Source organism: Haliotis asinina, chromosome 8 (genome assembly GCF_037392515.1).
Source record: "Haliotis asinina isolate JCU_RB_2024 chromosome 8, JCU_Hal_asi_v2, whole genome shotgun sequence".
Taxonomy (NCBI): Eukaryota; Metazoa; Mollusca; class Gastropoda; order Lepetellida; family Haliotidae; genus Haliotis; species Haliotis asinina.
Genome location: NC_090287.1, coordinates 25,061,218 through 25,086,829, shown reverse-complemented (window position 1 = coordinate 25,086,829; position 25,612 = coordinate 25,061,218). Strand labels below are relative to the sequence as shown.

Below are 25,612 nucleotides of genomic sequence, written 5' to 3'. Positions count from 1 at the left end.
TGCGGGATTAATGTAGCTCTTCCATGGCAAACACGTTGTGTACCTCGTTGATTGACCTCTTTGTCAATCTGTATCAATGTAATTTTGTCAGCAACTGCTACAAATTACCCATAGATCATGCTTACTCGACACTTTAATGAAATGTGTACCCACACCATTAATGCCCAACACAATGAGTCATGCCTTCATAAGTTTTAACGCAATGTAATTTCTTCAGGTATTAGTTCCCATGCCGATCGTTAGTTCCGTTTTACGCCTCTACTGTACGGTGAATCAATGCGAATGTCCAGTGTTGCAACGTATGAGCTACTCCGTATGCATGTAATTCATTGGGCCCTAATATTAACTCTAAAGTGTTTCACTTATTTATCAGTTCCCCAAATGTTAACACTGGATAGGTCATCAATCATCTCATCAAATGAAGGGATGAACATTGATCAACTGGCTCAATAACAGCCTGAATAGTTACAAGCTAAAGAATGTAATTCTAGCCGTTGCTATCATATTGAGACTGGCATCGACTTGTATAAAAGTATAGTTACGGCGTTTTTGTAAACAGGTGTGGGCTGGTTGATTGATGTGGCTAGCAATGTGTGCATTCATCAGGCTACAGGGGAGTGGTTTTACGCCGCCTTTAGCAACATTCCAGTAATGTCACGGCAGGGGACAACAGAAATAGGCTTCACAGATTGTACCCATGTGGGGAGTCGAACCGGGGTGTTCGACGTGACGAGCGTACGCTCTAACCACTAAGCTACCCCACCATGTGTTTTCTGTCAAACGATCGATAATCCCGAACTACTTTCACAAACTTAAACCATCCTCTGTTATGCAGGTAATAACCTTCACATTCTGTTCGCTGCCACATCCGTAAGAGGCAACTAACGGAATCGGGTGGTCAGGCTTGGTTGACACACGTCATCATACCCCAAGTACGAAGATCGATGCTCATTATGTTCATCACTGAGTTGTCGATTATTTACAGACCATATACGTGGAATATTCCTGAGTGCGGCGTTAAACAGCAACCATACTAAACGATACCACATCGCTTTCGGCGTTCTGGGCCTAGATTTTCGATGGTCTCTAAGTCTAAGACAGTCGTAAGTGCCATACATTAACAAAGACTTACAACAATGTAAACGTTAAGAGAGCTTCGAAAATCTAGGCCCTGGATTATGACGTTGCACCTCGCAGATTCCTGTCAAGAACTTCGAACAGTTTTCAGCGTGCTATTATTCAAGTCGGAATGAAAACAAGAAGGCATCTTGGATAATAACGTTCCATTTCGCAAAACGTTGTCAGGAACTTCAAACAGTTTTAGCGTTCTGTTATTGAAATCGGAATCAAAACATGAAGGCCTAAAACTGGGTCTCTGTCAACACTATCGTTACACCCATACACTGAGTGCGGATCCGTGTAGTTCAAATATCGTTTTGTGGACGGGACCTATATACACTGTTTGGTATTACGCTTAATGGAATAATTGAATGTGGGTTTGGCTGTGAAAATGATATAACCTACATATTTGAGAGTCATAGAATACAAGGTATATGCATTAGGAGATTATCCCACTCTGTATACTGTTATCCAACAAAATATGATTTATTTGCTTCAAGCTGTGTAGCATTATTGCGCCAGCGCTTATCGCTCACAACCAGCCCTGCAGCGGTACTGGAGTTCGGCAAGAGACGACAACTTTAACGTCGGCTTCGGAAAAGATAAGCAAAACAGTTAACCCAGTTAAGGCAGTCATACGGCACGGCAGATAACTCGCTAGCAATCAGTATTGCAGCATATTGGTAAAAAAGAATATCCACGCTCTACTGGCAAAGTGGAAACAATGAGCGGAGCCAATTCTTCTTATCCCCCGCAGTGAAATGACTTCAATAATATTTGATAAACCTGTAACAACTCCCAAGCCGTGAATGTGAGCTTTAAAAAGTGACATTGTGTACGGTGCATACGTTAAATATTCAACTAGAAGGGCGGTGGGATAGCCTAGTGCTTAAAGCGTCACGTGGGTTCCATTGAAGACCATTTCTGGTGTCATCGGTCGTGATATTTCTGGAATACTGGTTGGAAGCGGCGTAAAACTAAACTCACTCACTATTCAACAAAATATCAGAAAGTATCTCAACACTGAAACTAACCTACAGATCAACTGATAGTTACTGAGGGACAAATGCGGGAATTTATAAACAACGAGTTATTTCAGACTCAGTTTTCAAGTGACATCCGCCATTACAAATCGATATTGTTTGAGTAGACAATGAATTACCAGCTGACAGCATAATTCCACTACTATTAACCAGCATTCTCACGCGGGGAGATCAGTCTTTCATTAATGTGGCGACAAGGGGATCCAATGGTCCCATCTTTCATATTGGTTACAAGTATCATCCATCGCGTCAATGCTGCCGGCGTTCGGGATGTGGGATGAATGCCCATCCCTGCATTAGATAAGGCGATTGAAATAAGCGTAGATCTATACGGGTATGTTGTTAATGAGAATAATATCAGATTTGACCTTCAAAAACAGAATCGAAATTCAGTTCCGTTTTAATCACTGGGAGTGTTTTGGAAACTGACTACCGTTGTTTCCGTGAATGTACCTCTGCTCGTTTCCTCGACATTAGTCACTCACATCATTTGTCACCCGTTTCGATTTTGCCGGAGGACACGGTGATCAATGAAGACAATGTGTACCTTTGTTACGGACTAACCCAATCTGCATCTGTGTGGTCGCTGCAGAACACAAACATTTACCACATAGTCTCTTGGTACCCTGATATACCACCCCGCAAAAAGGTCATGCTTAAGTTAGAATAATATCGTGGTAAAATTTATATCATGGTCCTACTTCATGGTATGTTATGGACGTGGTCCAACATCAAGGTACGTCATGATCCTACTTCAAGGTATATCGTGGTCCTACTTCAAGGTATATCGTGATCCTACTTCAAGGTATATCGTAATCCTACTTCACGATATATGTCATGATCCTACTTCAAGGTATATCGTGGTCCTACTTCAAGGTATATCGTGATCCTACTTCAAGGTATATTGTGATCCTACTTCAAGGTATATCGTGATCTTACTTCAAGGTATATCGTGATCCTACTTCAAGGTATATCATGATCCTACTTCAACTTAAATCACGATCCTACTTCAAGGTATATCACTGTCCTACTTCAAGCTATATCGTGGTCCTACTTCAGGATATATCCTGGTCTATCATGGTATATCATGGTCCTACTTCAAGGTATATCATGGTCCTACTTCAAGGTATATCATGGTCCTTCTTCAAGGTATATCATGGTCCTACATCAGGATATATCCTGGTCTATCATGGTATATCATGGTCCTACTTCAAGGTATATCATGGTCCTTCTTCAAGGTATATCATGGTCCTACTTCAGGATATATCCTGGTCTATCATGGTATATCATGGTCCTACTTCAAGGTATATCATGGTCCTTCTTCAAGGTATATCATGGTCCTACTTCAGGATATATCATGGTCTTTCTTCAGGATTCATCGTGGTCCTACTACACCATTATTAAGTGGATTGTATCTACATCCTATTGTGATATATATTCTGTTCAGATTTGTCAAGGTAGGGACATCAGAAATGGTATCAATCATGGGAGCAATTTCATTAGACGGCTATTTCTGGCTTTGTGTCACTGGAATTGAGCTCCAAATCCAGTGATGTATGAGACCAGGTCCATGTCAATTATCAGAACAAAATGAACATGTAGTGGTTCTTGTGTATTGTAAACAGTAAGCAGAGATGAAATGAATAAATTCAGTTGTCAAGGTTAACTGGAGCAGGACGCTAGTAAACAGCAAGGCTTAAACAGACCAAAAAGACAAACTATAAAGGTAGGAAAAACATATTTATTACTGCATATCAAATATCCTATATTCCATGGTAATGAGTTCAAATGACATATCCAGTATGAATGAGTAAGTGAGGGCATCGCCAATATCTCTGCTCAGTAGCGACAAGAGAAAACAATATTCATGAACAAGTCTCTATTATAAGACCTTCAATGTGGCAACCATGTGATGGTGTGGTTGATATTATGAACAACGTCCCTTGCCACTGGGGTACTATTACATGGAATCAACCCAGTCACTGACCCTGACAGACTGAGGAGCAATGCTAACCAAAATCTCCTTTGGGGTTCAGATGAGTCTGTGATTATTTTTGTTTGGATTAATCATGCACTAGTACATATCTAAACTAAAACATGAAACATACACAGTTTTAAGACTATACCTTAGTTTTCAAACTTACGTTTTATCCAAACATCCAAATTCAGTATGGGATTTCAAATAACTTAATACAACACCGTTGTTGCTTCTATTTCAGACGACCATAAAATGCCCTAAATTGCAATACTGGAGGCACCCATGAGGTCAGGCCTTGGTGTACTTGGAAGAACTCATGAGGTCAGGCCTTGCTGTACTTGGAAGAACTCATGAGGTCAGGCCTTGGTGTACTTGGAGGAACCCATGAGGTCAGGTCTTGGTGTACTTGGAAGAACTCATGAGGTCAGGCCTTGGTGTACTTGGAAGAAGCCATGAGGTCAGGCCTTGGTGTACTTGGAAGAACTCATGAGGTCAGGCCTTGGTGACTTGGAGGAACCCATGAGGTCAGGCCTTGGTGACTTGGAGGAACCCATGAGGTCAGGCCTTGGTGACTTGGAGGAACCCATGAGGTCCTCTACAACAACAATGTAATGTACCCTACATTTTCAGAGACTGTGTCCTTTGTCCCATTCATACACTTGTGAATCTATTGGCATCACAGACAAGCTTAAAACCAAAAGACTTCTTTCACACAGTCACCATGACCACTTGTCAGAAAAATGCTAGCTGTTTCTGGGGGTCAACTGGCAATATGCTTCTCTCATCTTCCCCATTCCCACACAGTAAACAGGACATCTCATACACCTGAAATAAAAATACAACCAAACTATGAAGAGTAACCAGTGCTACCCGCTAGAGAATAATCAAACAATTCCAAGATGAACCAGGCTTGCCAGCAGTTACCACGATGTAATTCACTGTGATGGGATAACAAGTTATGCTTCTAGGTTTTTCAGCAATATAATGTTATGACCATCAAACATCTTGACTTTAGCTTTTCTCACCACATCAAGCTGACATCCCTTGGTATCACTGTGATACTGACTGCTCTAAGATGTGCTAAAAACTACTAAGTCCAAAATGAACAAAAGTTGTCATTCATCTACATGATGAAATAGATATAGTTTTCTGGAATTTTCAGAAAGTGGAAAATATTTTAACAAAATCTCTATTTATATGTTTATCCATGCTATATTCTGCTTATGTCATAAAGATGCTGCCTTTTTAAATGGTAAAATATTCCTACAAACTGCCAACAATAATAATAATTTTTTCATATCACACAAATGCAGTACATATTTACAATGTATGTTCTATATATCAGTATTCACAGGGACAAATTATAGAATCAGATCCAAGGAACAGGATACTTTAATTCTTGATAGCTATACCAGCAGTAGTAGCAGTATTCTGATTTGTGAGTACAGGAAGAGTTATGTCCCTTGATTTAGCCTGCCCGCACCAGCAAGATGACATACCATGCTGATGATTTGGAGTTGTTTTACGCTACACTCAGCAATATTCCAGCTACATGGTGGTGGACTGTAAATAATCAAGTCTGGACCAGACAATCCAGTGATCCATCATCAATCGATACTACTGTGATACAACATGTGTCAACATAATCAACAACCCTGACCACCTGATCCTGTTAGTCGCCTCTTAAGACAAATATGCTCATACTTATGAGGTAAGCAGTGATTCTTGTCTCTCCTGACTTCCTCCAAGTAAAGAGAACATTTGCCCAGACAAAGGAAGGCCCTGATGGTGTCATACCAAAAGACACTGTCAGATACATCTTGTCACTCTGCCTGGTATTGGGCATATGGTGCTAAAACAAGGTCTAGTTGGAGTCAGTACATGTATGTGTTTGATCGAGGTATCCGGCCTTGGTTTTATTACACTAGCAGTGTAAAAACCATCACCAGTCCTGACTAGTACAAACAGCCAAGCACACTCACTTACATGCACATTGCTTTATTGGTACAAAATTTTTATTACAAAGTTAAACCCCACTTCACCTGAACTCATGTCTCTGTTGTCAACCCATCTCAGCCTGTACTCACCTGATAATCTTCCTCAACTCGGAAGATGTATTCATGATCTCCAATGACATGCTCACAGGACTTGCACACATCTGAAGGAAAACACACTAAAATACATATAGTTTACAGATAGCCTAGCTTCTATCATGTAGGGAAAAGAAGGATAAGGAACATTCGCCATGAAAAATCATCATCACCTTTCCCCGCACCATGCCCGTATGAATTCTGTTTCAAGAATCTGTGTCAAAGTTTCATTTTTTGTGAGAACAATTCACTGCAGTCAGGTGGATCTCTTGTGTATGCAGGTGTTTCAGTCTTCATAACTGTGTTTCATCTAGATCATTTTGCACAGTATATCTCTTTTGTGTCATCACCACAAACAAAAACATGACCACTGCATTTCACCTTTTTATAATGCAATAAATGCAACCAAATGAAATGGATGGAAATGTAACCAAAAAGTGGGAATAAGAAAAACATTTTTAAAAAAAAAAAACTGTTGATTTGTTTCATAAATTTGGACACCAAAATAAAAATGTTGATCTCATCAATTTGTTTTCATTTTAGCCTTTTTTTGACTGTGCAAAATTTGGTTTTGTTGATATTATACGATTTTCTTCTAGTGAGTAATTCCTCGGTCTCAAATGAAGTAATCAGTGTTTTATAGTTAACAAGACAAATGCAAAGGAAGGAGTGGAATGCTTTAGTATATATTACTGCATCAGATACAATAGTGAATATGGTATTAAAATACTTCTGAATAATAAATTTTAGAAAAAATCAAAAGATTGTTTCCTCAAATTAAGATCACTAGGTTCAGAATTCTGTATAAATCACTGTTTGGCGGCCCCCTTAAGTCCCCCAGTTCTTTGGTTAAAGGTAGGAAGATTTCATTATTTGAAAATTATTGTCATATGAGATGACTAATTTATGTTGGAACTGTTTTGAGAGTTTTGGCTCTCTAAGTCAAATCACTGATACTAGATTTTGTGTTAGTGAGCAATTCATTGGTCTCACATGATATCAAACAGAGTGTAATTGATTTATAAAATCAAGAAATTAAGACCCAAATCAGGTACAATATACCCTGGTTATAATGTCATCTGGATATTATGCCATATTTTGGCCAGAATGGATTTCCTGGTTTTTTTCAACAAAAGTCATTTTCATTCAAAGTCATTTTCCCTGGTTATAATACCAATTACAATGGCTGCTGGTAGTATACATACCTTAGTTGGTTAAATGATAATGACTCAAATTAACTGACCAAACTCATTAATGCTTCAATTTGTCTTGTATTCCCTGATGATGATTACATTAAGAAAGTGAAATCCCAAATATGACATATGCTGCAATCCCTGATGACATTAAACATGTTACAACACACTTTCTGCCACCTACAACACATCACCTGCAGCTCCTACAGGCTGGGATTATACAGTCATCCAAGGTCCATTACAGGTGACATCAGCTCAGTCACCTTGTTGACTGCATAGGGCCTCTAGCTGCCCTACCTAGATATAATGCCACCCTGGGTATAATGCCATGCTTTCTCCTGGACAAATGGTGGCATCAAAACTAGGGTATACTGCAATTCCTTCTGCAGTTATGAAATATCCTCTGTTACAAAAGAGAGCCCATATTCTACATGAACATAAGCAATTATTTCCAAATTCAGATTATTCTCAACCTATTTTTATGAATTCTTTGAAAACCTTGACATAAGCTGCACCTACGCTGATAAGTAATGACTTCATCTCCATTTTCCTCCTCGTTGCAAACTCTGTTGATGACCTTCACCTCTCCTCGATTCTTGCAATCGGCACACTGGGCATAGTTCACCATGTATGACCCATTGTCCACACACATACTGCCCTGTAACAAGCAGAAAGCTGTGATCATGATTTGTGTATGTTTCTGACAGTGAGTGTTATTGGGTTAACATAGCTTGAACAGTATTCCTATTATAACAAGGTGTGCCAGCTTAATGTGAGAGGAGAGAGAGTGATGCAGGTTCTAAGTGTTTCACACGTGAGAAATCCATGATGATGAGTACAGCTGACAAACCTATAGAAAGGTAACGCCGCTTATGACTGGAACTGGAAGTTTCATCTGTTAATCCTGGAACAGTATTTCAGTCATAGTAAGGTGAGTCATACTAATATTTTTTGAGTGGGGGAGGGGGAGTCCACTGGGATTCCAACCATTTTTGAGAAGAATGAAGATTTTTATGGATATCAACTTCTTTATGAGAGAACACAACATTTCGGAGTTAATGCTTACTCCTTTATCAGGTGATTGAGAAAGGGATACAGAGGTGTATTTATATGTACAGGTAAAACAATAACAAAGTAACAAGTGGAATGAGTTAACGAAAGCTAGTATAAACAAGCACTGATAGGAAGCCGATAGTTAAGATAACAATGATGGAAGCCAATGGTAATACATTACAGTTGATTGGATATGTTTACATAACACAGATACGGGGTAAGGATGATGTACGTGATTGGGGATAAGGATGGAAGCCAATGGTGATACATTATGCATGATAGGATGATGTACATAACACACGATAGGGGGTGAGCATGTTTACATGAGGGTTGATGATGTACAAACACAAGTAGGTAAGGATGTACTCGGGTAGATTGGCTATACATGAATTACATAGATAGAATGTACACAGATAGATGACATTAATTTATCAATAAGTCCCAGGCACTTGGTAGGTACACTCCTTGGTCGCGGTTGATGGCTGGTTTCTGTCTCCGGATCTCGATGGCCTCTTGCAGTTTCCTTTGGCGCCAGTTGTTGTTGTTGGTAGATAGTATCCTAGTGTCCTCCCATCGAATTGAGTGTTCAGGGTTCTTGAGAATGTGTTCAGAGATGGCCGATTTCTGGTCGAGTTTCCTGACTGAGGTCTGATGTTCCTTCATTCTGGTGTTGATTGGTCTCAGCGTTTCTCCAATGTATAGGTCGCCACAGTTGCATTTTTGAGAAAAAAAACATTTTACAAACATGACTACAGTATAAATACGACTAGGTATACCATAGTTTTGAACCTGAACTAAAGCAGTGGTACATTTATCACAGGGGCTTGTTTTGCTGAAAATAATACGTCCTAGACCCAACACTCGTTCACTGATAGTCATCTAAATATTTCACTATAAATTTTCAGTGAACATGTGTTGGCCCCAGGACTTATTATTCGCAGGAACAGAAGCCCATGGGAACAGAACGTTATTAAGGATTACAGTTTCCTGTGGAAACAAATTAATTATCCACATTCCCCAGCACTATGCCTTTTGATCACAAATTTAACCTACCCGATCTGGAAACTCTTCCTTAACACAGTCTTCGCACATCTTCTGAACGAGCGAGGGAATACCCGGAAGTACACAAAGCATAAATGAGACGTCCATAATGATTAGTCGTTGGGAACCAATGAAAATATTCAACGCAAAGTGCACAGGGATGCCCAAGTGAAACGCCCTTGCAGCAGACGACGCAAATGAAATATGAAAATTCCTCTTCCAAATCATTATTTAAAGAATCTTAAGAATCAGCCCTTGCCAGAAATTACCACGGATGACGTTGACAGAGTTATAGAGGTTTGAGTTAATCTTATAAATATATATATATATATTTCCGTTGGATAAGGATGTCTCAGGATAGAATTTCGTTGTATCCACATACTTTCTGTGAGCTTTTTAAAATGTAAATATCTGAAATGGGCCATAGTGGAAGATATTGAAACTTCTTTGATTAACGGTTTCTGCTAGATTATATTGTTGAATAATATGTTGTTATTTTCGACGCCAGAGAGTCGAGGAGGATGCCCGGAAGCGAAGGAAGGAGGGAATATTAGCCAGCTTGGACCAGCAGACATTAAACAACGTTCGAAACCAGGGATTTAAAACTCCATTCGCGTTGCCGTTTCGCAAACCAGAACCTACATGTACCCCGCCACGTCTACCAAGACTTGTAAATCTTAGTTATAGTCAACCATCAACACCGAAGACGCCGGGGGTCAATAGACATTACCCAACTGGACACGCAACACCGTGTCCACCACAAAACATTACAGACAAGTATTATTTTCCAGATCTGAATTGTCATACGTTATCCCAACCTAAGTCATATTAGCAACTGTGTTTGTTTTGATTTATGTCCATATTCCTTTCATAAATAAATGACTCTAAAATGTTATAAAATGTGAAGTATACTGGAACTCTCCGTTATCGCGGGCTCTTTATTGTCAACGCATGTGAAAACAGAAGCACCAGGTCAGGAAAAAGTCATTCATTTCACTGGAATGTCATATCTAATCGTAGCAATAGTTGGGTATTCATCTCTAAAGTGAGTAACTAGTATGACCCCAGCTGTCATTACATATAGCATGAATCAAAACTTACTTCGTCAAGAGTAATCCTGAGACAACTATAAGGTCATTTGCATATTTTCCGTCCTAAAAATATAATAGGAAGTGACGTATTGTGCAAATTCACAGGGCAGCAAATTATATGGTATGCATTAAGGCGACAAAACAATATTTTGTAACGTTGATGTTACCTTGCATCCGAATGAATAGAAGTTCCAGGTGTTTGTGCTGAAAACATCAGGATAGTGCTAATGTGAATGAAATTCATGAATATTTCTTTACCAATAAAACTATTTACATTCGTTAGTTGTCTTAGTAAACATTTCACAGTCATTTTCTTGTACCTTATTAAGAAAATTGCAATAGGGCAATAATAGAGAGTTGCTTCAATTTCCGGGTCAAACGAGGCAATCGGGATTGCTACGATGATATTGAATGATTTGCAACTATGTGCCACATTGTATGTGACGGAAATGAATATTAAACATCAGTCAACTAAAAATATATTGATCTATATAATGCAAAATGTCAGTAGACCATCATAATCCGGATGGCAACAACATTAACTACCGCGATAATAGACGGTCCCATGGTAATCTTCGTGATATCTCAGTGGAAGTATTTGGTTTAACCAGTCCTAACCGTATGTCTCTTAATGCTTTTATTTCAGTTTTTCTGGAGATGGGTTTATCATTGCAACGCCAATGGTTCTCAGTGCTCTAGATAATCTACATGCAATAGCCCCTTTTGGAGAGAATGTTCCTGACATCCTGGATTTTATAGGTACTGCTCGGAGTGACATTACATGTGACAAGTAGATATGACTTGGCAGTTAAACAATTACATGATTATTGTTGTCTTACATATTTGTTGGTATGCCGGTATAGTCTTACTCATGAAATCATTAATTGCCCTTAAACTGAACACGAAAAGGACATATATACATATTGGTAACGCTAGGAAAAGACTTGATTATTGATGAAATGCATTTGTAGATGATGACAGCCACAATGTCATGGCAGTGGATGAACACATTGGACAACCCACTGATGTTGATTTGAATGACAACAATGTAGTGGACTACCTGCTTGGAATAAGTGAAGAGATAAGCTCAGAGGCAACAGCTATTAAAACACCACAGCAGCCACAAGTTTGGGTATGTTAACTTATGTAAACTTTGGACAAGCTTTCAAGTGCACTGTATACACTGTCAGCTAAACGTCACCCTTTTACGTCTGTTTCAAACAGTTTCTTGCCCTATCGGAACTGTGAAAACATTAGCATTATGTATACATGAATTCTTGTCTCCATTAATATTTGAGAGTTAAAATTGACAAATACTACCTGCAAAATTTTGCGTTTTCTATAAAGCACATTACTGAAGAAACTCTCTGAATGTTCTGATCTGGACCCACTTGCACAAAGCAATCTCAGCCCTATGACTATCTTAAGTCTATGTTGGGGGTTACAATCATTGCAGTCCTAAGATCGCTTCTTCGTGCAAGTCAGCCCTGCAAATAATGCAACATACTAAAACTTATTAACATTAGAAGGGATATACCTGTGTCAAATGTCATCATTCGATGTGCATTGGCAATAGCAACTTGCGTCTTTGAAACTGTCCAGAACGATCGCTTGAGGATTCACTCAACACCGTGACCATATGGTTCAATTCCTGTCGTGACAATCTCTATCTAACAGAGAGACAGAGAATGTATAGATTAAACGTGAATGAAAGTATTACCGGTAAAATAAACAACTACGATCATGGATAAAATCAAAGCATATGTATCACTTGTCAGGTTCACTTTGGTCATTGTTCTAAAGCCAAATTTTGTTGATGTCATTTGCCGATTCGCTTTATATATCAGACTCGGGTACACCAGGATCCACCTTTAAATTTTGTTGATGTCATTTGCCGATTTGCTTTATATATCAGACTCGGGTACACCAGGATCCACCTTTAAGGAGAATGACACGACGGAGATATCTCCACTCAAAAGTCATCACCGCTGAAGAGGAAAAGTCCCTCCGAAAACTGAGGAAGAAACGTGAAAAGGAACGTAGGAAGGAGAGAAAGGAACTATTCAAGAAGGAGACAAGAGGAACTCGAAGGGTTTGTAGAAACACTTGACTGTTAACCTTATCCGAACAGACACGTAAGTATTTGCTACACAATAGCACAACTGAAGATGTGAGCATACTTATTTCCCTATAATGTACATGAGACAGATAGCAACCGGTTTTTTCTTTACAATTTGTCAAAATATATTTTAACAGTGAACGTAAAATTCTGTACGTTGCTCTCATAAATGGAACTTTCACAAATCATTGATGGCACGATTACTAACATATCTTGCTACAGATCTACAAAAATTATGTAAGTAAGTATGGGTATCTCAGTGTAAACGTATTTCACTGGGGCCAAGGGGCCTAAGTGTTCATGAACAGTTGTAACTAAACCGCATACATGATACATGGGCCTTTGTAATATCCCAAGCTTTGAATAGAAGAATGGATTAGTAAAAGCATATAACTGTAAGATTAATCCAACCTTATTTCCCTTGAACGCCCTTGAGTTGGTCTTGGCAGTCACTCATTGTTGGAAGCAAAATATTCTGTATGAGATAGTTATTGTTAGCCTTTCCCACGGACCATTTAAGCTCCTTGTTGTATAGAAAACGGTGTCACTGCTCCATATATCTAGAGAAAGGTATTACTAATATATAGTGAAACTGTGAATAGTAACCTCATTTGAACACTTGCGGTATTGCAATATACCATATTTGGGCTTTGACATTCCAACCATTCTAACCCCAATGTTATGGCAACATTGTATATAGTATTGGTTTTATTCTCAACTGCAGTAGATTCAACTAGCTGCAAATGACATATAGGAATACAGATTAATATGTAAGGAAGTGTTTTGTCTGCAACTCCTAAACCAAACTTTACGTCTCTGAAATCTTTCAAACCTGTTGATTTGATTTCTAAAATTGATTTCTTTTTAGAAGTGGGCATTCACCCTTTTTGTCATCTAGGCAAAATATGACTCTTACAAGGAAATGATATGCAGACATTACACACGTTGCTGATCAGTTCCCAGGGTCCTCTGCTTCCAGGATTAAAGAGATTAACTAATAGTATATCACAACGACCAAGGTCTAAACGATTGACTTTACTAGCCTTAAGGCTATTTCTAATCTCCTTTGTTGTCATCCTTTTAGTAAAGCACTTGTCAGTCACTGCACAGTTGATTATTTCGTCGGTCATTTCTGGCAGAAAATGTTACCTAATATAATGGTCAGTGCCAGAGTTAAGCTGCTCTTGTCTGTAAATGGCATTAAGAGGTGTCTGGCAGCGACAGTGAAAAAGTAAGCCATAGCAACTCCTATTACAACGTTTCATACAGCTTATACAAGGTGCAAGTATTAATGTGTTAATATTCACGTCAATAAACTTTGCTAAAATAAAGGTTCATTGTAATGACAGAGGCAGCTGTCAGTGGACATAACATTGTATTGTATTCTTCCTACATACCCGTGAGGCAATATCGGCAGTCAAGCGATCACTCTTTGAAGTAATTCTTTCCTGTGTCCACCCTTTAACATATTCATGCCTAGATTGTATATCTTCTAAACAAACGGTGTGAACCAACATTCCCTTATATTTTTTATGTTTCATTTCCATGGACAGCTGACAATGGACAGTTAAGTAAGACTATTCAATGCATGTATTTAAGTCTTTCCCGTGAGACTTGTAGTGGACACTGATCCTAAACCATTTTATCTAAATCTGAAAGAGTATATCTGCCTGAAATACTTTGCAATAAGCCGCGTTTGCTTTGACTCTATGACAGGGCGCCAGATAAGGGCCCTATCAGCCTATGCACAGATAAAAAATATGCACGATATGGTAGGGAAACAATTAGAGAACTTAGCAGATACGCACCACAGCAATGGTGTACGGCCTTAAAATCATTACTTCTTAACATTTCCCAGTGCTCTTATACTAAAAAAAATAAGGCGTATGTGCTCCTCGTGTTGAAAGATTATCTGCAGCCCTGCTTTGAGAATTATTTCCATCTCTACAGAAGTTCAGTCCTCTTGGAGGTAATAGTCCAAATAAATCTGAATCCAAAACTGATTCTATCGATCATTTTGCTGGATGATGATTTTCAGTTGCGTCTGGGATAAGCTTTAAGACTTAAACATAAGAGATCTTTTCCTTAGGGATATGCAAGGGTGAGGCCTGAAGGGCATATTCTATTGTTGTTTAATAATTGTCTTTAAAACTGAAACCCAAACAATGTCCCTCAAGCAACATTTGTAGATACACATATTTTACATAAACTATATGTTATGGACATGCAAGATACTTACACTTTGACCGTTTTGCCTTATTTCAGAGCAACAGAAAGAAGAATCAGGTCAAGTATTGCTGATTCTGAAGATATATCATCTTTATGTGCAGGTCAACAATAGATGAACACTCACAAATTGCGTTGGTTATTATGTAAATATTGTATATAAAACATATGGGTACAGACGGTTGATTAGTTTATGTGTGCAACCCAGGCTACCAATCAGTCTCTTACGAGTTTTTGCAAGTTTATGGCTTTCTCGCTTCTTCCGGGAGATTTCAGAATATATTTGGTCGCAAGTAATCTATGTTATGTTAGTGCCACCGAGGTTTCGAGATAACTTGGTATCCCGACACATTCCACGATATTCTGCCATCAGCCGCTGATATTTCTATTCCGACTGGCAAAGCAATTGAATATTTATGTCTTTAAAAGATATGGTTACTTAAGTCGTCATGAAAACATTACGTAAGCAACGGATAACAAGTGAAATAGCTTATAAGAATCGCCCATTATTAATAAAGATAAGTGTGATAAGTATTTGTTAGGATTGACAATTTAACTATCAGTGAGAAGCGAATGAATTGAAATGCTGGGTATTGTTTCAACTAATAGAGTTACGTTTTTATACCTGTTACACCCATATACTATGAGTATCATTTCCGACAGTTACAATAACTTTGATAACACCTAAAGGTATCATTCATGTCTTATTGGGTGTATCATATAACCATCAGCTGGCACACTGTGTCCTGTTGTGCGAACACTTAGGTGGGTTTTTTCCTCCTTTTTTAGCTGTTCATGGTTACTGTAGCATATTACATATCTGACAGCATATGGAAAGCTGTCATTCAGTAAGCCGCTGGTGGTAAGCTAATCGTGACATCGAGCAGTATTTCCGCCCTTTGTTACTGTAACCATACTTTGTTACTTGATCTAACAGTTCACGCATGCCATTGGCAACGATTACACTGTTCTGTTTTCACAGTTGTAGAATTTTATGTTCTCAGGGTCTCCCGTGGTCGATACGCCTCCTTACATCCAACAGTACACTATCGGGTATATTAAAGTAGACCCCTTATAACAAGCCCTTAATCAAGCCCACAAACTAATCCTTGAGTATTTCATATCCCACGTGACGCTACTCACCCTACAGTATAAGTTTATTATATTCTGACCTACTTCTCTGTCTCTGTCAAATGGATATATTTGTCACTCAATAACTTGCAATTTGCCAGTGCTTCATGGAAATGGATTTCCCATACTCACGGCAATCAGTTTATATTCATTTCGTCTTCCATCACGCTGTGCATGTCTTTCAATGCCTACACAAGAGTTTGTGTAAGACGGATCTATATAATTGGGTATCGCTGCTTTACAAATCGTGATCGTGTAAAAGCAAAGTCTATTACACTCAGTAAACACACATGTACCTTTAGGGGTCTTTTGAATCACAATTTAACGAACAGGTGTTTTTAGGGTGTTCGTTTCACCGTTTAAACGCAAACTGCAATGGGTTGTGAACAACGACGGAGTGTGTCTGAAGCACGTACTGGAGGTATTACATAGAGCCAAAAAACTTGCTGGAGAAACTCCCCACAACACACCCTAGATACGACTCAACATCGATCTCATCTCACTGTTTGTGTCTAGCCACGCAGGGGGACGCGCACCCATCGACGTTTGCTCACAGTTAATACCCGTGATTAAACGGTTTATCTGCACGCTACTCAGTCTGACTAGGCTTTGTGCTTGGCGGGTATTGATATTTTGATACACTACCAAAGTCACTTGATAACAACACCAGTGTGACGGTGTTTCGATGCTTCAATACATCTGTTGACAACCACAGGCTTATCAAACTCTCGGTGTCACAACAGACTTGAACATATTGCTTTTCCATCAAGTGGAGGGCAATTTATTAAAGATGGACATTTGACAATTGGAATTTAATTACCAAGCGGCTGTGAATACGGAGAAACGGCGAAATAGTTTCAATATTGCTGCATCGTGATCAGGTAAGATCTGACTTTTGCTATCAACGGACATGTTTTTCCGCACATGTGAATAGTGAGCTCAAACATGGGGTCGAATTCCAATTCGGCTCCACCAGTGAATAACGCTCTGTTACCGGACATTTACAACAAGTTGGATGCAGATTTGCAAGAGAGGACGCGTGTAATTAACACTCAGTTAGACAAACGACTGTCAATGCAAGAGAGGGTCCTAAATAAGTACCGGAGGGCGGCCGAAAGGTTGTACAATGAAGAGGCCATTAGAGTCAGACAAGATCTTGTCAAAATCAACAAAAAACTACCAGCTATCGGCAACATTAGAAACTTTTGTTTAGGATACATTTCGAGGAAGAAGAAACACCACAGGAAAAGGAAGGGCATTCCTGAAGAGAGGATAGAAATGCCATTCTGTGAACGCCACTTTATTCATCATCTTCCAACTAAGAAGAAGTTTTATAAGCAGCCAACGCCAACTCCCCCTCCTCCGCCAGGTGATGCAGAATTAGGAGTGAATGGTGTGCCCGGTGGAGTTGCTGCAGAGAACGGGCTTGATCCAAAAGGAGGGAGTGTGGCGACCGACACCGATGGAGTTGGAACCGATGTTTCACTTGGTGTGATGTCTGATGTGCAATTGAAGCCAATGGAACCAAGGCGAGTTTTGCCAGCATCACGGTGACACCATAAGTAATCCACACAGGACAGTATGGTATATTTTTTCCCTGGTGTTTATCAACTTTAACCACCAATCATTGTTGCCATATTTTCACCTGCTTTGTTGAACGTGAAGCGACATTTTCTATTGCAGTAGTTGTGGATTGGTTGTTGTGCTCATTGCATGTGATGTGAGTGATGGATATATTTTTTCAATGATTGTTATCTTCTGTAGTTCATCAAATAGTACGATGTGGATGATACCCGATCATGGGGTATTTACTGTTTAAAGAAGGTTTAGTTTATATAGAATATTGTTTCGAAACGGGACAAATAAAACTTTGAACGTTTATTACTTTCATGAACTGGAATCTTTCAACAGTGTAACTATGTTATTTTGAGAGTTGGGACGATAAAATATTTCCATTGAGCCTATCCAGTACCCGTATTATTGATTGTCAACTCAGCCTTATTATTAGAACATTATATAACAAATTGCGTGTCGTTGCGCCAATAACTGAATTCAGTGTTACATATAATCAATCACCTCCACATAAAACTGCTGTCGAAACACCTGACATGGTTAAATGATAAACTGCATCACTTCTAATTCTCGATTCTTGTCACTGCCTCATTTTGAAATATTAGTTCCATATTCATGGTCGATTGTAATTAATCACGCGGAAATAGTATCCGGCACGTATCAATCAAGGTGGGATCAGCCCAGCGTCGTGTCTGCTGAAGTGGTTCATGGGTGAGAAATTCCGTCCGTAATTACAACATGGACAGACCCAAGTTTCTAAAGTACACGTTTATTATATAATCACCCAAGAAACAATTTATCAAGAGAACACGCAATTTACATTTATCCATTCCAGTCCCATATTAAAAAACAGGATTTTTGTCATGGTGCTGAAGTGACCATAAAGGTTTTCTCACGGTTAGTATGGTAGCCTTGGCACGCGATTAATGATCAGTTTTATCCATAAATGAGTATCAGTTCGGCCATAACGAGGCGGCTGGTTGCGTGGAGACTGATTACATCGTGTGTGTAGAGATTACCAGACAGGAAACATGCTCCGTGAGATCAATGAGTTGGCATTAGACACGTCTGCATGAACTGGATATGGTCGTTAGCATGTCTGTAATTTAAATGTTAGGAAAAGTCTTCACTGGAATAATGGTAAGAGATTGCTGAGTGTTTCCAGAGAAAAACAAACTAGGGACAGTATTTCCATATTATACTAACCTGTCGACATTTAATTGACGTGACGTAATGAGACCATATTTTTAGGCTGGTTGTAATCATACATGTAATGATGCATATAAATATGTTTTTATTGTTAGGTACCTGAACAAATATTTAATAAACCAATAAACTGCCCAATAAAAGAATGCATATTCTTGAAAATTCACACTTACGTGATCATTACTCTACATGCATGTGAAACAACACACATTTTCCGTGAGACATCAAGCTTATCTTGTGACATATTCATCGCAAGCATGTTGCATCGCCTGTGTGGAATACATCACGAATGTATAACCATTTCTGGTTTGTTTATTTTCTAACCACAATAATCACCATAATCTAGTTTATCTCTCCAACCAAAAAAAAACAAAAAATGGATTTCAAGCAATTATGTTTATTATTATGAAGTTCGTTAGTTCACAAGCACACTGTAGCGCAAATGGGGTTGCGCAGCGTAGAGAATGCAGTCTTCTTAAATGCGAGCGAAGCAAGCAAGAAATCTGGTCATATTCCCCACCCTGCGCAATCCCATTTGCGCTACAGTTTGTCTGTGGTTAGTTTCACACTACAGCCCATTCAGCCAGTTACGAATTATAACACAAGAGAATACATGTATATCATTATTCGTGAGAATATGGACCGAACATTCGACCGGCATTTTATTTTGGACAAATTTTGTGTGAACAGGATGGTTCAGGGAACATTAAAAACGGTGTGGTGTTCCCTTTGTCAAAGACTTCCATAACATTTGATGTACAAAAAAATTACAAAACATTGACACAGATTATATCTCGTATCCCTTTTCGACATTTCATCTTTTAGTTTAAAGCAGCGATTGTTTCGATTTCACTAGCAGATCAAACTGTTAATGGAACTGAACGAGACTGTTGCCCAGTCCGGCAATAATTATTGACGGGCGAATTCTAACAACGTAGTCAGGTGAACATACAGGATTATCCAGTTTTAGATGAATGATGAGTCGATACACGTGTGAAATCGTCAACCATGCTGTTGTATCACTTATCTTGAAATGCAAAATCATCAGTTCGCCAGTCAAGGGTTTTGTGTTTTTGTTTTGTTTTGTTTTGTTTTGTTTTTTTTGTTTTTTTTGGGGGGGTGGGGGGGGGGGGGGGTTTTCTTTGTTTGTTTGGGGTTTTTTTTCTAAAAGCGGCGTAACACCAAATACAGTGAGTATTTCAGTGGAATAGCAGAGGATTTTTGTGTTTCATATGCAATAGATATTGTATTCTAAATATGATAGGGCGAGAAAAGTCGATTTAACGCAATGGAACGTCCAGATTAAAAAGGATCTGTGATACATGACAGCAGTCTGTGATTCGTTGTGCAAACCAAATCGTTGAGGGGTTGTTTTGTGTTACAATATTCACAGCCATTTATAAGTCACTTGGAACAAAGAGGCGGTGTAATGTATATGACGCGACATGTCTGACTTGCTATGATTCATTATGTGAAATGGTAACTTAAATTACTCAGCACTTAGCCAAGAGTTACCACGAAAATTAAATACAATCGATTAGACCTTGGTCAATTTTTTAACACATGTAGAACCCCAGTAGAATGTGCAGTTAGTATCGTTCGGGCCTTGCCTTGCTACTTTTATGGGAAATATCTTTCACAAAAAAATGCATTTCCCCATATTTGTTTTTCTTTTGGAGAATATTTACCCCCCCAAAATCCCAAAAGAAATATATGCCTACAAATTATCGATATTTAACCTCTACACTAAAACTCTTTCGTTGCCAAACTGAGAGTATCGACATTACGACTGGGACGTCCAGAGGGCAATCGTTTGACAAATGTCGACTTTTGTGATTCAATAATTCAACAATTTGCATTTCAAACGCCACATTGATGCGTTGTTTTCTAATATTTCTTGCATTCGAAGAGCACAGATCATAGTCAATTTTCTGTGAGATTTTATTTTCAAAACGCATTTTTTCACCTATTCTCCCAGCAGTGGATGTTACATATATACAAATCATGAGAATGCTTTGAAAATGTATAATCTGTCTTATGGATGATTTTATTTCATCCTGTAATGCCAAATTTGTATCGGCGATGACATGTCACAGGGTCCGCGTACAATGTGTAGATTAAGCGTCTTACCTAGTAACCAGGTTATTGGTGACTTGATTAGTTGAATTTTCATTTGTTGTATTGCTTTTAATCGTAGTCTGAAAGTAAACATGATCGACCCAAGATGATAGCAACTGTATTATGGCTGTTTCAGAGTATTAATGAGCTTCACATTCCCGCTATGTTCCTGTATTTACTAAACCCATCCAGGTGTTTTGGCTTGACGTATTTGAGTTATGTTATCTGAGACATTCTTAAAACCATGTAAAATACCATATTGTGTCGTGAATTATTGAACGAATTCATATCCAAACATCAGGCAATGTCCTGCCTTCTTTTTTTAACTTTTATAATTGTCTTTTTTGCCTAAGAGGTAAACTATGCTCTTTAAATATGTTCATGTTATTTGAAGAATACAGTTTCTATGTAATAAACCTTCAAAATGGACTAGTCTGTACTGTCTCCTACGTTTCGTACATCAGTGACTGAGTCGCTCTTCCACTTGATCTTAATTTCTGTAACCCATGTTTGTCGTACGAGGCGACTAACGGGATCGAGTCGTCAGGTTAGCTGACTTGGTTGACACATGTCATCGTATCCCAGTTGCGTTGATAGACGCTCATGTTGCTGATCACTGGACTGTCTAGACAAGACACGATTATTTACAGACCGCCACCATATAGGTGGAATATTGCTCAGTGCGGCGTAAAACTCACTCGCCTGCCCTTACAGTTGTGTCGCAACGGAGGCCAACAAGGATGGCCCTCACACTGTATCCTCAAACTCGCGTGACGAATCAGGGAAGCAAACAGACAGGTTTATGAAAGTTTCTAAGATAAATATATGAGGAGAAAAGTGTGTGTGGAATCATAAATATAGGTTTAAACATCAATACAAATCTGGTCTTATTGGATACTAAAATTTATAGCAAGTGTTCATCGTAATAATTAAAGCCAGCAAGTTTTGCCAGGTAAAATATGACCTAGATATAAAATCGGTATATGTTAAATTTGTGTGAAAGGTCAACAAAGCTGTTGGCTTTTGTAAAACATACATTCATTATAAAACCATTCCTCGTTATTTAAGAGAGGGACGGTTGACGTCAAATATTTAGGAACGAGTGAGACAGTAAGACCAGTATTGAGGGGACCAACAGTTTGCAAATATAAAGATCTGCCGGTAGTTTTTTCTGTGTGGGTTCGTGCCTATTGTTATATGGTTATGATGATTCTTGCTGTTGTACCGCCATCATTGATTTTCAGCAGCTCAATCACGTACGTTCGTATCTTATTCGTACTTTACGCAAATGGAATCCATTTCAGAGGGTAAGACCCTTGTTTATTTCTGTCTCCCCAAAGCTCTATTAATCCTGCTTTAACGAGTAGGACACACATTGCCTGCATCGATGTATAAGGATGTATGCCGTGTAATCTGGCATGCAATAATGCATTGAACGTCAACAACACCAACATGAAGGAAGTGTAAAATATCAAATTGAAACATAAAAGTCCAATACCAACAGCGCGGTATTGCCGTGTAGCATACCAAATATGACAAAGCAATGCAAGATCGATTTTTCATACTGCTGAAATATAAGACGCCTACACAACATCGCTGTATAGCTGTGTTTGCCGCATGCATTCTAATGCATCAATGACATGCATGGACGGCAAATTGACTGCCCTTTGTAACTATTCCCTAGTGTTACGTGTCTGGTTCAGATGACAATATCCGAAATAAATGGAATGGAATTAGACATTAGAGACCATTCAGTCATGTAGATTGTGATCCTGAGAGGCAATACGATTGCCAAGTTACCATGAACACCGTGATGAAGGGCTCTCGCTTCATTATTTCTAAACCATACTTGTTTATGGATGCATGTTTCTAAAGCGCTTTCCTGGGTATAGTGAATACTAGTACATATGTTAATAACGTATTAAGTGATTCGATACAATATGAATTTGAAAATATTTAGTCGGTCTCTCACTTGTGTGAAATACCGCTTTATATTAAACAAAACTGACGAGAAAGTGATACTGTAAAGGTCAATTGACTTCATCGTATGTTTGCCTTTCGGTTGAAAATACATAAATTTGCGTACTTTCGGCATTGATTTACAACAGATGGAAGCATTGTATGTTTAGTCAGGCGACTTCATTTCTTACCCGAATGTTCGTTTAAACATTATTTTAAGGCAGAATTACTCAGCCTCAGACTACGTGTGTCTTTAACACGTGCACGTGGGTCTTCAGAAACCCACATTTGTCGTAGGAAGCGACAAACATTGCGTGGTCAATTTGGCAGACTTAGTCGCATGTCAGCGTATTCCAGTTCCTGATATCGGTGCTCATGATATCAGTCACTGGAGTTTCTGGGTTTACCTTATCGAACTACCTGACAAAGTTGATATTTCGGTCGTATTACCATATATGATAAAAACGGTTTTCTAGGGGGATTTCTAATACATTGGTTAGCAGATCTTACATTCGGAAATATGGATTAGTTCTTTTCACTATATGCCTCACTGTCATAAACACATAATGACACGATGTTTGAATAAAGTTAAAAGTGGGGCACCCCGTCACACACACACACAAACACACAAACACAAACAAAGAAACACCTCCCCAACCCCTCAACACAAACACCTTTGTCCTGAAATTATGTTAAATCATATTTTTAACTCGGGTGAAAATGAAGCGTGCAAACAACACACACACTAACACTAACACTAACACTAACACTAACACTAACACTAACACACATTCATCTCAATACTTCGCACACCCACCCCACCCCTCTTCTCAGAAAGGGGTAACCGCCCCTGTACTCGGAATTATAAACACTCTGCCTGAAGATTTTCAAATTCCAAATTCAATATCCTCATACTCGACAAGGTCATAACTCGGCCAAGACCCAGGACCTCTGTGTCATAATTCCGACACTATGACGTCTTACACTATATCGTCTCTGCTTATGTATTCTGATAAGACCTCTTCTAAGTCACATAATTTTATCACGTTATTTTCATAAAAGGGTATAAATCAAAATGACATCCGCTGTATATCCGAACTGGCCCTTAAGAGTGTACACTCACGGCCTCTATCGTGTATATGGAGTAACCTCAATCGTGCAACATTCCACCAACTGTCTGTACCCGATGTTGAGATGTGCTCACACCATCAGTGACCTAACCCTAAATGCTAGTATGCAGGTATAACACAGTTTTCAGGCATCAAACAGAGGGCAGGTTTATGTAGGCTCTCGAAAAGGAGAAACACATGGATGACTGTTTCACTTATAAAATCCTTTACAAACATGTTTTTTTTCTATGCTATCATTTGCAACCACGCTGCTCTATGAGAAGTCCGATTGTCAGTAGTCATAGAAATACACCAATAAAGGTTTTGTCAGTGATGACTTCACAAGATATGACTCCGGAAGTGGCGGTATTCCAGTACCTACTATGACCACCTTAAGCCTCCCGAATTCCACTATTTATGCTCACCGTGGATGAAGACATCATGTAACAGATGTAGCGTTTGACGGTGATGCTCGTGCCTATCGAGGGCCTCCCACAAATGTTCTTTTGTGTTAAAAACTTGAGATTTGACAGGCCATGCATGAGATATCAGGAATATTCAAATTCCTTATCTAGGTAAAAATGGCACCTGCTGTTTACGCTTAGCCTTGCGTTGCTTGACCATTTCTTCCTCTACGATGCAATATTGGCGACCATACGATGCAAAATTCCACCCGAGTATCGATGCCCTCTTAACGCCTCTACACACACACCACGAGGTATTCATTCATGATGGCGCCGCGTCTCCAGTGTTGCAGAATCCAGGTCCGAGCGTTGTTGTTCAATTAAACCATAATGCCGATGTGAAACTGAACGTAGAAACCTCAAGCAGAAATGTACTAGAGTTTAAATGGTGCTCTTAACATGAACATAAAGTGAAAGCGTGATCATGTTTCTCAAAATGTAATTCAAATTACCTTTTTCTATCAAAAAATAATATATGCGTGTGGTTTTTCAGTTTCTCAAACACTAAAAGTGTCCCCACGCTATGGTTGGCTCCAAAGCTTGAAGATACTTTGAAAGATCAGTATTTACAACACTGGCGTGGCTCCATAGAGACAAGTTTCAAAGATAAAGTGTATTTTGAAAATTTACGTTTACTTATCCAAAGATATATATTTTCCCATACTAAAACTAAGAACCTGTACATGTAACAATAATCTACCAACTGAAACCGGCAGATGGTATTTTATTCCAAGAAAAGAAAGATTATGAAACTGTGTAACGTTAATTAACATTGTTGGAGACACGTTTCACTATCTCTTTAGATATGAATCCCTTAGCCAACAGCGAAATACCTGTCTCTCCACACACACGATGTATATCGATGTATATACTATATATATTCTCACCGTTTGGATGTTTGAAAAAAATTGTTCTGCCTGTCGATTTGGAAAACAGAATATATTTGCAACATATGTCATATTTGGGATTTCACTTTCTTAGTAAAGTACAAATTCTAGTACTTTTTTCGGTTGAGTCCCATCCGGGATTCGAACCCGCACCCTCAGAGTCAGGCACCTAATCGCCAGCACACAAAGTCAGCCGCCTAGCCCGCTCAGTCA

General features: G+C 38.9%; 3 protein-coding genes across 3 annotated transcripts; 2 read left to right on the top strand and 1 right to left on the bottom strand.

Moving 5' to 3' along the window:
• Positions 1 to 3,883: 3,883 nt before the first annotated feature.
• On the bottom strand, positions 3,884 to 10,215 carry LOC137295013 (protein Churchill-like). The gene is made up of 4 exons (XM_067826263.1): positions 9,530 to 10,215; positions 7,943 to 8,081; positions 6,228 to 6,298; positions 3,884 to 4,965 (listed from the first exon to the last, which is right to left on the bottom strand). The coding sequence occupies exons 1-4, from the start codon at positions 9,743 to 9,745 to the stop codon at positions 4,873 to 4,875; spliced, it is 519 nt and encodes a 172-aa protein (XP_067682364.1). The 5' UTR covers positions 9,746 to 10,215; the 3' UTR covers positions 3,884 to 4,872.
• LOC137295014 (uncharacterized) lies at positions 9,689 to 17,963 on the top strand. Its single transcript, XM_067826264.1, has 6 exons — positions 9,689 to 9,814; positions 10,026 to 10,324; positions 11,255 to 11,367; positions 11,580 to 11,740; positions 12,524 to 12,700; positions 14,993 to 17,963. The coding sequence occupies exons 1-6, from the start codon at positions 9,722 to 9,724 to the stop codon at positions 15,026 to 15,028; spliced, it is 879 nt and encodes a 292-aa protein (XP_067682365.1). The 5' UTR covers positions 9,689 to 9,721; the 3' UTR covers positions 15,029 to 17,963.
• Positions 17,030 to 17,638, top strand: LOC137293949 (uncharacterized). The gene has a single exon (XM_067824841.1). It carries the CDS (start codon positions 17,030 to 17,032, stop codon positions 17,636 to 17,638), a length of 609 nt encoding a protein of 202 aa, XP_067680942.1.
• Positions 17,964 to 25,612: the final 7,649 nt, after the last annotated feature.

Coding starts and splice junctions, on each gene's coding strand:
- LOC137293949 (XM_067824841.1), top strand. CDS start 17,030: ATGGGGTCGAATTCCAATTCGGCTCCACCAGTGAATAACGCTCTGTTA.
- LOC137295013 (XM_067826263.1), bottom strand. CDS start 9,745: ATGATTTGGAAGAGGAATTTTCATATTTCATTTGCGTCGTCTGCTGCA. Junction 6,299..7,942: donor TGAAGTCATTACTTATCAGC/GTAGGTGCAGCT, acceptor GTTTTCCTTCAG/ATGTGTGCAAGTCCTGTGAG. Junction 4,966..6,227: donor GAGTTGAGGAAGATTATCAG/GTGAGTACAGGC, acceptor TTTTTATTTCAG/GTGTATGAGATGTCCTGTTT.
- LOC137295014 (XM_067826264.1), top strand. CDS start 9,722: ATGAAAATTCCTCTTCCAAATCATTATTTAAAGAATCTTAAGAATCAG. Junction 10,325..11,254: donor CCAGATCTGAATTGTCATAC/GTTATCCCAACC, acceptor CTTTTATTTCAG/TTTTTCTGGAGATGGGTTTA. Junction 11,368..11,579: donor TGACATCCTGGATTTTATAG/GTACTGCTCGGA, acceptor ATGCATTTGTAG/ATGATGACAGCCACAATGTC.